Below are 14706 nucleotides of genomic sequence, written 5' to 3'. Positions count from 1 at the left end.
TGTCTCTCTGTCTCTGTCTGTCTGGTTCGGGGCCCGCCCCTATAGGGAAAAACCCCCCCAAAAAAAAAAAAAAAAAAAAGTTTATCTGGGGGTGGGGCCAACAGGTGTCTTGGTGGTTGTGGTGAAAGGTGTTAGATTCCCACATAATAAACTACAATTCGAGTCCCAGACATGGCAACTTGCCATCTCATTTTCTCTTCCTCTCTCTTCGGTCAAATTAAAAAATAGTAAGAATAAATGGAATTAAATAAATTATTTTGGGGAGGAAAAAAAGCTTATCTGGGGGCCAACAGGTGGTGTGGTGGTTAAGGGACTGTACTCCCAAGTGGCCAACCATAGTCTTAATCCCAAACCTGGTAACTTGCTTTCTCACTCTCCCTCTCTCCCTCTCTCTCTCTGATCAAATTGAAGAAGAATAATTAATTAATTAATTAGGGGCCAACAGAGGGTGTGGTGGTTGGGAGGGCAGGACCAGCAAGTGGCATGGTGGTTAGGGCACTGGACTCTCACAAGGCCAACGACAGTTCAAGTTCCAGACCTGGTAGCTTGCTTTCTCACTTTCCATCCCTCTTTCTCATCAAATAGAATATAATAATAATAATAATAAGTCTTTTTAAAAATAGTAATAAATAAAATTAAATCTTTTTTTTTTTTTTAAAGAGACTTTTGGTATATGATGCCCGCACTAGCCAGAGACAGATATGGAAAGACAAAAAGGAAAAATCATTCCCTAAGGGAAATGGCCTCATTGCAATCCCTTCTCCATTCTCCTCTTAGGATTTTGGCCATGCACTCACACATGTCCAAAGTTGAGTTTCAATCCTGAGGGTCTGAGACCCTAACCGCAGAGGGCCATGAGACTAGAACAGTAGTCCGCCACATAGGAGTCCAGTGATATAAACATTACATCATCTGCTGGTCCCCGAATTCTTTTGAGTTTTTTTGTGTGGGGCTGGCAGGTGGCATGGTGGTGGGTAGCATGGTGGCTTCTCTCTCTCCCTCTCTGGTCAAATTAAAATAAATTTAAAAAATAAAGTTAAATAAAATAATTTTTAAAAAAGAGACTTTTTTGCTATAGGGTATGCGTACTCACCAGAGACACAATCCCTTCTTCATTCTCCTAGGACTTTAGGCACGTACATGCATCCAGCTTGAGTTTCAAGCCACTGGGTCCAGGACTTGAACTATGGTCCCCCATGTATGAATCTAGTGCCTTAACCACTATGTCCCCTGCAGGGACCTTAAGTAAGTACTTCATGGGGCCAGGATATGGCATGGTGGTTAAGGCACAGGACTCCCACATGACCAAATGCAGTTTGAGTCCCAGACCTGGCAATCTACTTTCTCACTTGCCCTCTCTCTCTCTGATGAATTCAAATAAAAATACAATTAAATTAAAAATTCTTTTTAGGGGCTGGCAGGTGGCATGGTGGTTAAGGGTGCAGGACTCCCACATAGCCAACCACGGTTCAAGTCCTGGACCTGGTGGCTTGCTTTCTCACTTTCTCTTATTCACTGTTCCTCTCTGGTCAAACTGAAATAAATGAATAAATAAATAAAGTTAAATAAAATTATTATTTTAAAAAATTCTTTTTAAAAACAATACTTTTTAAAAGAGCTTATCTAAGGCCAGCAGATGATATGGAAGTTAAAACAGCTAGATCCCACATGGATGACTGTTGTAGTTTGAGTACCAAGATCCAGTGGCTTGAAAGCACACTGGAGGAGCTGGCAGGTGGCATGGTGACTGAGGGCACTTGACTCCAATATGGCTGACCACAGTTCAAGTCCTAGACCTGGTGGGTTGCTTTCTCACTACCACCACCTCTCCCTGTCCCTTTCTGGTCAAATTTTTTAAAAAGTAAATAAAGTTAAGTAAAATAATTCTTTTAAAAAAAGAAGACGACGACACCAGATACATGTGCACAATATCCAAAATCTCAGCTGGACAGCAGAGGAGAAAAAATTACGGCACCACCATTTGGTGGCGATTTCTCACTTTCTCTTCCTTTCTGGAGAGTACATGTGCTCTAATGCAATAAAACTGAAGTTTATCTACTTGAAAGCCTATATTGTATGTTACTAAAATATCTGTTAAGCAACAAATAAAAGAATAATGAAGGGACCATATAATATTTACTGAAGTGTACCAGCTGAAAGAAAAACTAAAATAAATAAACATTTAGGTAAATAGGTCAAGAGGCTGTTATCTAAAGAAAGGAAAACGGGGATGGGATGGGTGTGGGTGGGGGTGTGTGTGTGTGTGTGTGTGTGTGTGTGCCAGATTACGTAATGTTTGGGGTGGTGGACTCCCACATGGCAGACTGTGGTTTGAGTCCTGGACCTGGCAGCTGCTTTCTCTTTCTCTCTCTTCTGTGTCTCTCTCTGCTCAAATTAAATAAATGCAATGATAAATAAGATTAAATAAAACAATTGTTCAAAGGAAAAAGACAGAAAGTAAAACAAGGTCACCAGGTGGCATAGTGCCAGGCACTGGACTCCCACATGGCCTGCTAAGGCTTGATTCCCGGACCCAGGCGCATGTGCGCGCCCACCCAGAATTCCAAGAGGAGAATAGAGAAGGGGTTGCTGTGCTCCCAGAGGATGATTTCTCACATTCCATTTTCTCTTTCTCTCCAGCAAGTGCACATACTCTATAGCAATAACCTAAAAAACATAGAATAGCAAACAGGTTCATATACACATAGCTAATTGAAATGTTTTTTTTTTGAGAGGCTTTCGCTATAGGGCATGTGCACTCGCCAGACAGACAGAGAGAGAGACAGAGACAGAAAGCGAGAAATCACCCCCCAGGGGGGATAGTCACACCGCAATCCCTTCTCCTCCATTCTCCTCTCTGAATCTTGGGCACGCGCACACACGCGCCCGGCGTGAGTTTTAAGCCACCGGGTCTGGGACGCGAACCACGGTAGACTACGTGGGAGTCCAGCGACATAGCCATTACGCTAACTGCTGGTTCCCAACTAATTGAAATTTCTTAAAAGGTTTTTGCCACAGGGCGCAAGCACTCTCCAAAGAGACAATGAGATGGAAGGTGAAAAATCACCCTCCAAGGTGATGACCATGTCATAATCCCGTCTCAATTCTCCTCCTGGGATTCTTGGTACACACGTGCACCTGGGTGTGTTTCAAGCTACCAGGTCTGGGACTCATATCACAATTGGTCATATGGCCTTACACCAGTGCCTTACACCACCTGCTGGTCATAGTCAATTGAAATTTTGACAAAGGTACCAAGGCAGTCTGGCACCAATTTTTTTTTTTTTACACAAATGGTGCTGGAATAACTGCATAACCACATGCAAAAAGATGAACCTCGATCCTACAAAAATTAAGTGAAATGGAATATAGGTTTACTTTTTTAAGTATTTTATTTAACTTTATTTATTTATAATTTTGACCAGAGAGGGATAGAGCAAGAGAGCAAAAGAGAGGGAAAGTGATTAAACAAGCCACCAGGTCCAGGACTTGAACCACGGTGGGTCATGTGGAAGTCCAGCACCCTTATCCACCTTATCCCCTTTCTTTTTTTCTTTTTGATTTATTTTGAAATATAGGCTTCCCAGTTGTAGAGTTCAAGACCATAAAATTTCCAGAAGAAAACATAGAAGAAATTTTGGTAACCTTGGTTTTGACAAAGACTTCTTAAATATAAGACAAAAGCACAGACTATTATAAAAAGAAACTATAGGCCGGGCAATATAATAGAAAATGTCTGCTTTTTAATATCATGGTTATAAAACCAAACTGAGCCACAGACCAGGAAAAATCATGTAAAATTTCTGACAAAACACTTGAATTCAAAGCACCTAAAATTCAGTAAGAAATAATCCAAAACGGGCAAAGGATTCGAATACATCATCAAAGAGGATATACAGATGACAAAAAGGCATGTGAAAAGATACTCACTTTCATTAGCCACTCAAAAATTTCAAACTAAATAAACCCATGTTGAAAAACACGGGGTGGCTTGAAACTCATTCCAGATACATGTACGTGTGTGCACAAAATTCTGAGAGGAGAATGGAGGAAAGAGGACTGTAGTGTGGCCATGGAAGCTGGGGATTTCTCATATTCTTTCTCAGCAAGTGCACGCACCCTATGGCAAAAATCCTAAAAAAAGAAAAGAAAAAGAAATCATGGTCACATCAAGAAGGAGAAGTTACATGGAAGCAGATGTGAGCTATATATGAACTAAGTTGCCCTCAGACTATAATGTTCTTAGTTTATGACTATAACTGTATCATGTAAAAAATCTTTTTTTGGAGGGGAGTTTTTTGTTGTTGTTTTGCCATAGGGCACGTGCGCTTGCCAGAAAGACAGAGACAGGAAGCACGAAATCTCCCCCTAGGGGGACAGCCAAGCTGCAATCCCTTCTAGTCCATTCTCCTCTCGGTATCTTGGGCACGCACGCACACACACTCAGTGTGAGATTACCCACCAGGTCCAGGACTTGAACTGTGGGAGTCCAGCGACATAGCCATTACACCAACTGCTGGTCTCGTAAACAATTTTTTTTAAAGAATTATTTCCTTTATTTATCATTATTGTTATTTTAAATTTGAACAGAGTAAGATACACACAGAGAGAGAAACGAGCAAGAAAGTAAGCCGCCAAGTCTGGGGCTTGAACATGGTCAGCCATGCTGGAATCCAGTGCCTTTAACTACCATGTGACCTGCTGGCCCCCAATAATCTTTTTTTAAAAGATTTTATTTAACTTTATCTATCTACCTATCTACTTACTTATTTATTTAAATTTGTCCATGAGGAATAGAGGGAGAGGGAGGAAGGAGGAGAGAGAGAAAGAAAGAAAGTGAGAAAGCAAGCTGCCAAGTCTGGAGCTCAAACCATGGTTGGCCATGTGGGAGCCTAGTACCCCTAACCATTACTCCACCTGTTGGGCCCCCATGTAAATAATCTTACCTCTCCATTTTATCTGCAGAGGTTGAAGGAGCGGGAACATCTTCTTCAATTCTGTAATAAAGAATGGAAAATAAGTAATAATTGAGACTTCTTTTTTTTGGGGGGGAGAGTTTTCTTTTTGCTACAGAGCGCATGCACTCGCCAGAGAGAAAGCGAGAAATCACCCCCCCAGGGGAGATGGCCACTCCACAATCCTTTTTCTTCCATTCTCCTCCTGGGATCTTAGGCACGCACGCACACGCAACCCAGCGTGAGTTTAAGCCACCGGGTCCGGGACTTGACTACATGGGAGCTCAGCGACATAGCTATTACGCTAACTGCTGGTCCCAATAATTGAGACTTCTTAAGCCAGAATTTAAATAAATTCAGAAACATAAGGGAACAAAAAGGAGCTATCATTCATTCATTTATTTTGCTAAAGGTCACATGTATCTGCCAGAGATAAACAGAGAAAGTGAGAAATTACTCCCTTGGGGGAATGACCACAAAATACCTTCTCCCTACTTTTGGGCACATATGCACGTACATGAACCTGGTATAATTTTCAAGTCACCAGTTATGGGACTCGAACCATGAAGTCAGCCATGTGGGATCCAGTGTCTTAATCTTCATGATACCTGCTGGTCCTGAGCTATTATTTATTAAACACTCAATATGAGCCAATTATTGATTATCTTGCATTATTAAAATTAACCATAACTCATTCAAGTATCTGGGGTTCAAAATAAGTAGAGTTCACAGCTAGAGCCAAAGGGCTCATGAGGCACAATTTCAGTGGTTTCAGCTATAGGTAAGCAAGCAGACTCATCTGCCCAGAATCCTGAAATGGCCTCAGATTCTTATCTACAAACCCTTTCTGCCACAGCAAGTTATGATCAAATAGTTTTAGTAAGGAGATATTCTGGCCAAATGGTCTAGCACAGCGCTTCTCAAACTCCCTGTGGTTGGAGAACTAGGTTTTTTTTTTTAATTTTATTCTTGTCATAGGATGTGTGCCCTTGCCAGAGATAGAAAGAGGGAAAGTAAGAAATCCATTCTCTATTCTCCTCTTGAGGATTTGGGCATGCACACACATGTACCCAGTGTTTTTCAAGCCACCAGGTCCAGGACTCAAAACATAGTCAGTCATGTGGGACCAAGTACCTTAAGCACCACACCACCTGCTGACCCCTGGAAAAGTAGGATTTTTATTTTCAATTTACAACATGCAAGCACAACTGGTGATGATGCATGAAATATTTTGTCCTCATAGGTCAGAAAGTGAGGTATAAAACTATTTTAACTTTTCACTGCTAGCCATGACAGCAATAACAGGAATTATATCTGCCCTCCCAACTCAAATGACTGAAAAAAAGAAAAATGGCCAAAATACACAAAACATCTGTTCTCAAAACCTGAAGTAAAACGAAGTGAGCCTTTTCAACCTGAGAAGAATCTAAACAGAATCCAACAGTCTTATCAAATTGAGGAGTCTGTGTTTGGGGAGGCATAGGTGGCTAGGATGTGTAGGGCAGAATGGTACAGAAGAACCGTAGAGACGACAAGCAAGCTCAAGATCTCCAGATGGGTCTGTCTAGCTTTTAGCTAGGTGCTTATCAGCTTAGTGCACAAAAAATTATTGAGGCCTGAGAAAGAACCACAAGTATAAAGAAAAAGTGGAACAATGAAAATGTCACACAGGTTCTAGAATAATTTGTGGGCATCAACTAAGCCCTTAAAAGAATACTACTTTAGTAACGAAGACAAATTATGGGGCCAGCAAGTGGCATGTTGGTTAAGGATGCTGGACTCTCACATGGCTTATTGTGGTTCAAGTCCCAGACCCGACGGCTTGATTTCTCACTTTCTTGCTCTCGCTCTCACTATTCCTCTCTGATCAAATTAAAAATAAAAAGTTAAAATAAAGTAATTTTTTAAAGAAAAGTAATAAAGACAAATTAGAGCTAAAGACTGTTATAGACCTACCTAACAAAATTTAAAAAGTGGGCTTCGAAAGGAATGAACTATTTGATTAAATGCATCCCAAAACAAAACAAAAATTCATCTTCCAAAGAAATAAAACAGGAAGGAGCCGGAGCCAACAGGTGGCATGGTGTTTAAGGTGCTGGACTTCCACGTGGCTGACTACAGATTGAATCCTGGACCTGGCAGCTTACTTTTTCAAATTCCCTCTGTCTTCCTCTGTTTAGTTAAGATAATGATAATTATGAATAAAATTAAATAGTTATTTTTAAAAAAGGAAAGGGAAATGCATTTAAAAAAGAAAAACAAGAGGCCGGCAGGTGGCATGGTGGTTAAGAGCACTGAACTCCCATATTGCGGTGGGAGTCCCAGACCAGGTGGTTTGCTTTCTCACATTCCCCCTCCCCCCCTCTCTCTGTCCCTCTCTGGTCAAAAAATCCTAGAAAAAAATCAATAGGAACAGGTTCAGAAGTGGCACAGATGGAATTACAGGAATTACAAGTCACCATAAATATATTCCACATGCTTAAGAAAGTCAAAGTATAATGAGAAATACAAGTTGCTTTTTTTTTTTTTAATTTTAATTTTTTCAAGGGGAGTGCATTCACCAAACTGACTAGAGAGAGAAAAAGAGAAAGAGAGAAATCATCCCCTGGGAGGATGGCAACCCCACAAGCCCTTCCCTCCATTCCCTCAGGATTCTGGGAGTGCTCACACATGGGTCCAACGCACACACCCAGTTTGTTGTTTTTCAAGCCACCAGCTGGCCCACACGATTTTTTTAAAAAACCCAAAATCAAACTTGAAGAGATGAAAGATACACTTCCTACAATTCATCTCTGTAATACTCATGAATTCAGAGGCACAGCAGTAAAAGTGGTGTGGTGGTTAAGGTGACTGGATCCCACATGGCTGGCTGCATAAAGTCCCAGACCCAGTGCCTTGAAAACCATGCCTGATGCATGTGTGCATTCCCAAAATCCCAAAAAGGTGGAGAAACAATGGATTATAGGGAGGTGATCCCCCATCATGGGTGCTTTCTCCAGAAAGCACACATATCCTCTTGATAAAGACACAGCAGTAGAAAACTATCCAAAATGAAAAAACAAAGATTTGGGAAAAAAAAAAGAAAGAAAGAAAGAAAGAAAGAAAGAAAAATGGGGACAACTCCAGAAACTAGTGTTTAAAGGAGCTGGATCCCACATGGCCAACTATGGTTCAAATCCCAGACCTAGAGGCTCAAAACCATACCAGGCACACACCTATGTATGCCCCACATCCCAACAGAATAGAGAAATGCAGAAGAGATTGCAGTATGACTGTGCCTCACAGATGCTTGCTTTCTTCCTGTCTCTGTAGAGAGTGTACATACATACATACCCTCTGGCAATTGTTTTTAAATTACCAAAAAATTTAGTGGAACATCAAGTATACAAACTCTCTACAGTAATTCAGTATGTAATGTGCCTATTTCTTTGCCTGGTTTTGTAGGGGAGGAGAGTTCCTATTGCTAGTTTTCAGCAATTTAATTAGTAAGTGCCCTGCTGTGATTTTGTTTTTATTTCTTTAAGAATGTTGGCTTTTGGATCTGTGGATTTAGATCCGATTAAAAATAAAAATTTTCTAGTTCTATTAATTTTTCTTTCTGCTCTGCCCTCCCCTTCCTCATTTCCCCCTCTCATGGATTCCAATTTTCTCAATTTTTTTTTTTTTTTTTTTTTTGCTACAGGGCAAGTGTGCTCGCCAGATACAGAGACAGAAAGCGAGAAATCACCCCCCAGGGGGATGGCCACGCCACAATCCCTTCTCCTCCATTCCCCTCTCGGGATCCTGGGCACATAGGCACATGCGTCCGGTGTGAGTTTAAGCTACTGGGTCCAGGACTCAAACCGCGGTCAACTACATGGGAGTTCAGTGACAGCCATTACGGTAACTGCTAGTCCTCAATTTTCTAAATTAAAAAAAAAAAAAATACGGTATTTAGGGGACCAGCAGATGGCATAGTAGTTACATCACTAGACTCCCACATGGCCAACCAAAGATCAAGTCCTAGACAAGACTGGGTGCACATGCATGTGTGCCCAAGATTCTAGGAGAAGAATGGAGAAGGAACTGAGATGTGGCCATCGCCCCCAGGGAGTGCATCCCCCCAGGAAATGATTTTTCACTTTCTCTCACTGTTTCTCTCTGAAGAGTGCACTAAGGCAAAAGTCTCTTTAAAAAAAACATACACACACACATACACACACTATATTTTGGGCCAATAGATTGTGTAGCAGTTCGGTCACTCAACTCCCACATGGTCAAATGTGGTTTGAGTCCCGGACCCAGCAACTTCAAAATTAAACCAGACACATGTGCCTGTGTGCCCAAGATCCCAGGAAGAAAATGGAGGAAAAGAAATTTCAGCATGGCCATTCCCACTTAGGGGGGTGATTTCTCACTTTACCTCTCACTGTCTCTGTCCCTCTGTGGAAAGTGCACATGTCCTAAGGCAAAAAACCTCTTAAAATGTATATGCACTGTATTTTGTAAGAGCTAGTTTTAATGAAATAAAACAAGCTCTAAATAAAGCAACTATCAGTGCCAATTTCTGTACAGTCACTCCTCACTTAAAAATCTATCTGTTAGGACCAAGTAATGGTTATGTAGCTGGATTCTCATATAGTGGACCACGGTTAAAGCCCTGGACCCGGCAGCTTAAAACTCATGCCAAACGCATGTGTGGGTGTCTCAAATCCCAAGGAGAATGGAGAAGGGATTGAAGCCTGGCCATCCCTCCTGGGGGGGTGATTTCTCACTTTCTGTCTCTCTGCCTCTCCAGATATCGCACATGCCCTGTAGCAAAAATTTCTTAAAAAAAAAAAAAAAAAAAGAAAAAGAAAAAAAAGAAAAAACCTATCGAACTGCTCAGACATTCCACCCCACCAGTTCGACAAGGGATTAGAGGGAATTGCTTTTCTGTTTGTTTTGTCTTTTTTGTCTGTTTGTTTTGTTTTAAATATTTTATTTAAATTTATTTATTTATTTAAATTTAAATATAAGGACAAAGCAAGAGAGGGAAAGTGAGAAAACAAGCCACCAGGTCCAGGCTTGAATCGCAATTCAGCCATATGGGAGTCCAGTGCCCTTAGCCACTACCCCACCTGCAAGCCTCCAGCCTCTTTGTAGATATAGGGCACCTATGCTAGCTGCAGAGAAAGACAGAAACAGAAAGGGAGAAATCATCCCCACAAGAGGGATAGTACCACCACAATCCCTTCTCCATTCTCCTCCTAGGATTTTGGGCATGCGCACTGGCAGCCACGCCCAGTATTGAGCCACCAGGTCCGGTTATCCAACTGTGATCTAGTGCAGCCTGGTTAACTGTTACACCATCTGCTGGTCCTACTTTTTCTGTCTTTGTCTGGTTCCCACAATCAGTTACTATTCACTACACAAAGCATTTTTTTTTAATTTTTTAAAAAAGACGTATTGGAGCCAGCAAGTGGCAATGGTGGTTGAGATGCTGGACTCTACATGGCAGACCTCAAGTCCTGGACCTGGCAACTTGCTCTCACTTTCTCTCCAAATTGAAAAATAACAAATTAAAAAAAAGATTTATTTACTGTTTTTTTCAATTAGACCACAGACAGAAGGGAAAGTGAGAAAGCAAGCCACCGGGTCCAGGAGTCAAAGCGCCATCAGCTACATGGGAGTACAACACCTCAACCACCATGCCACCTGCTAGCCCTACATAAAGCACTTGAAATCGCTCAAAACTAGACTAAATATACCTGATCACTTATAAATTTGTACTTTATTATGCGTTCATAGCAGTGTTCAAAATAATCATGCCAGATTTTTTGAGAGAGATTTTTGATATAGGGCACATGCACTCACCAGCAAGACAGAGACACAAATCACCCCCCAGAGGGATGGCCTCAATCCCTTCTCCATTCACCTCTGGGGATCTTGGGGCTCATGCGCCAGATGTTTTAAGCCACTGGGGTGACTTGGAATTGTGGTTGACTAGCAGTCGACTACGCGGGAGTCCAGCAATATAACCATTATGCAATCTGCTGGTCCCCAATCACCCCAGATTTACATTACTGTGTTATACTATGTATTATTGCTTTCTAGTGTTTAATCAAGGAATGCTTTTACAAATCACCTCCCCAAGGAGATGGCCATGACAAAAATCCTTTCTCCTTTATCCTCCTCTCAGGATTATGGGCATACCACATAAAAGCATTCAGAATAATTTTCAAGCTGCTAGGTCTAGGACCTGAACAATGGTTGGCCATGTGGGACTCTACCACCTTAACCACCACACCACCTGCTGGCCCTGATTCTGCCATTTATTCATTTGGAAATATTTCCTATTCTAACACTGAGCTTTCTGACCAATGTAAGGGAGATAGCATTTCACAGTATACTTACCTGGATCAAATAAAAACTTTAAAAAGCACCCAGAACATATAATTGCTCAATTTTAGGCTGCAATTTTTGATGGTAAAAACAATATAGGGACCAGCAGTTAGCGTAATGGCTGTTGCTGGACTCCCATGTAGTCGATCAGGGTTCGAGTCCCAGACCCGGTGGCTTAAACTCACACCGGCTTAAACTCATGTTTGTGCGTGCATGCCCAAGATCCCGAGAGAAGAATGGAGAAGGGATTGCGGCGTGGCCATCCCGGGTTGCGGCCTGGTCCCCCCCCCCCCCGGGGGGGGGGGGTGATTTCTCACTTTCTGTCTCTGTCTTTCTGGCAAGCACAGGCGCCCTATAGCAAAAACCTCTTCCCAAAAAAAAGAAAAAATATATATAGATGATAACCACTAAGGAAGCTGGAGTCCACTATCAATCAATCTTTGGCTAAACACAGGATACCAGAAAACAAGGAAGAGGTAAGGTTTGCATACGTTCATTTCTTATAAAAAGCATACACAACTTTGAAGAAAGGATGTAAGGATTCCTCTAAGTGAAATATTGATAAGCGAGTTGTCTAGGAAGAACCATTAAAATGTGGACATAAGTCTGACTGCTTTTGCCTATTTTTCCAAAATCTTTTCAGAGGGGCCTGGGGGGAGGGGGGGGAGTCACAGCCACAGATGATGACAGACCACTCTGACCCATTGGTAATAGGATTCTTCCTACATCCTGTCCCTGGCACATTATTGGAGTATATTTGTGATGGGTATTAAGCCTCCTTATAGCTGTTAAAGTATATTCCTTTCTGATCTCAGCAACTTTCCTTTTCCAATCACCACCCTAAAAACTAAAAACCCACCGACAACCTGTAAGTCCCTGCTTCCACTTGTCCTGCCTTTTGGGACCAGATGAATGGAAAAAACTTCTCACTGAATTCCAAACTCTCTCACTCTCAAAATCAAATAAAAGGGATCCCTACACCTGATCATCTCAAGAGAAAGCCATGTTCTTGCCTCCTCTCTGGCCTAGGGCACTCATATTCTGCATAGAAATAAGCTGCATTAATTATTATTTTTACAGAGTTGGTTATTTTCTGTCAACAAAAAGGAAGTCTTTTTCTTTAATCCTATGAATTCAATGGTGAAAGAGGAAGAAAACGACTTTGAAATTAAAACTGTGGGGGCTGGCAGGTGGCATATTCGCTCAGCTCCCCCAGGGCCAACCTAGTTCAACTCCTGGATCCAAGTTCCCAAGAAAAGAATGGAGAAGGGACTGCAGCATGGCCATTTCCCTTGCTGAGTAACTTCTAACAGACGCTCTCACTGTTTCTCCCCTCTGGCCAGCATGTGCACCCTATGGCAAAAACCTCTTAAAAAGTTTAAAAAAAAAAAAAAAGAGGGGAGGTGGCATGGTGGTTAAGGACCCTGCACTCCCACATGGCTGACTATGGTTCAAGTCCTGTCCTGGGCAGCTTGCTTTCTCACTTTCCCTCTGTTCCTCTCTAGTCAAACTAAAACAAATAAAGTTAAATAAAATAATTCTTTAAAAAAAAGATAAAGAAATTAAAACTGTATTCCCGAAGGCATGCAGATGGAGTGGTGGTTAAAGGCACTGGATTCCCACATGGCCAACCACAGTTCAAGTCCCAGACCTGGCAGCTTGCTTTCTCACTTTCCCTTTCTCTCTTATCTCTGGTCAAATTAAAAAAATAACAACACATGGAAATGCTTCTTTAAGTAATAATAACAACAAATGGAATTTAAAATTAAATCTTTAAAATCTTTTAAAAAAAGAGAAAAACAGGGAACCAGCAGTTAGCATAATGGCTATGTCGCTGGACTCCCACATAGTTGACCACGGTTCGCGTCCCGAACCCGGTGGCTTAAAACTCACGCCGGGCGCGTGCGTGCCCCCAAGATCCCGAGAGGAGAAGGGATTGCAGCGTGACCATCCCCTCTGGGGGGTGATTTCTCACTTTCTGTCTCTGTCTCTCTCTGTCTGTCTGGTGAGCGCACACACCCTATAGCAAAAACCTCTCCAAAAAAAAAAAGAGAGAAAAACAAAAAAATTGTACTTCTCAAGAGTTCAGTAGGTGATATGGTAGTGGTTGAAGACACTGGATTCCCACATGGCCAACCACGGTTTAGACCTGGACCTAGCAGCTTGCTTTCTCTCTCTGTCCAAATTAAAAAATAATAACAAATGCAATTAAATAGATAAGTCTTAAAAAAGAGTTCCAAGATGACTCTGAGGGTGATTTGAGAGTTACTGTCCTATACAACACACTTCAAAAAACAATCAGGTAGAACCTAGGACAGTAGAGATAAGTATGTGCATCTCTGGTAACTATTATATAAATGTTCCAATCCCAAACATGTCAATAAGCCTGTAGAAGATCTTACAAAAACTTTCCTTTTGGGAACCAGCAGTTAGCGTAATGGCTATGTCGCTGGACTCCCACGTAGTCGACCGTGGTTCGTGTCCCGGACCCGGTGGCTTAAAATTCACGCCGGGCGCATGTGCGTGCGTGCCCAAGATCCCGAGAGGAGAATGGAGGAGAAGGGATTGCGGCGTGACCATCCACCATGGGGGGGGATTTCTATGTCTCTGTCTGTCTGGAGAGCGCACGGCGCCCTACAGTGAAAATCTCTCCAAAAAAAAAACAAAAAACAAAAAAGCTTTCCTTTTAAAGGGGAGGCAATGAACTTTTTTTTTGAGAGATTTTATTTTTCTCTGTCTCTTGCCCGCTGAAGAGACAGAGACAGAAAGTGAGATGTCACCCTCGGCAAGGAGTTGACATTTGCTGACACTCAGCAATCCCTTCTCCATTGTCCTCTCAGGATTTTGGGCAGCAGGCACACACACATCCGGCATGAGTTTTAAGCCACTGGGTCCAGGACTCAAACTGTGGTCAACTATGTGAGAGTCCAGCCACAAACCATTACGCCATCTGCTAGTCTCCGAAGCAATTAACTTCTAAAGTGCACAAGAGAAGGAAAAATATACAATCAGACTCTTAAAATATGAGATGAGAAAATTAGATCTACCCATACAGAAAACAGCACTCGTATCTTTGAACTGATGGGTTCTTTCCCTCCACCCTGCAAAAAATAGCTTATGTCTGAATGCCAATATACCGCTTTCAAACCAATGTTATCATACATTCCTCCAGTCCTTCTACACTTCATTCCTAATACTGCCGATACACCCAGCAACCAAACACTACAGAGAGGTGAAAGCGACTCAATGCAGAGCTGAGCGAAGATGCTTCGCGTCCCAAAACGTCCTCCTTCCCAAGCAGCCGAGTCTCTCGCCACTGTCTTCAAAGTTAAAGAAACAAGATGCTGCCCACCACAAAGCAGAAGTGGCTGAGGGCGGGGTGGGGGGG

At 42.1% G+C, this 14706-nt stretch overlaps 1 protein-coding gene across 7 annotated transcripts in view; it reads right to left on the bottom strand.

Annotated features, from left to right (window-relative positions):
- NASP (nuclear autoantigenic sperm protein) overlaps positions 1-14706 on the bottom strand; it is a 44462-nt gene that overhangs the window by 23297 nt on the left and 6459 nt on the right. For all 7 annotated transcript variants that reach the window (XM_006153820.3, XM_014589892.1, XM_006153819.3 and 4 more), the window contains one exon: positions 4947-4997. In XM_006153820.3, the coding sequence (XP_006153882.1) occupies positions 4947-4997 (51 nt within the window). The remainder of the gene's footprint in view (positions 1-4946; positions 4998-14706) is intronic.

This window comes from Tupaia chinensis, unplaced genomic scaffold, assembly GCF_000334495.1.
Source record: "Tupaia chinensis unplaced genomic scaffold, TupChi_1.0 Scaffold000387_1, whole genome shotgun sequence".
Lineage (NCBI taxonomy): Eukaryota > Metazoa > Chordata > Mammalia > Scandentia > Tupaiidae > Tupaia > Tupaia belangeri.
Note: the sequence above shows the minus strand (reverse complement) of the source record. Positions and strands in the feature narration are given on the sequence as shown.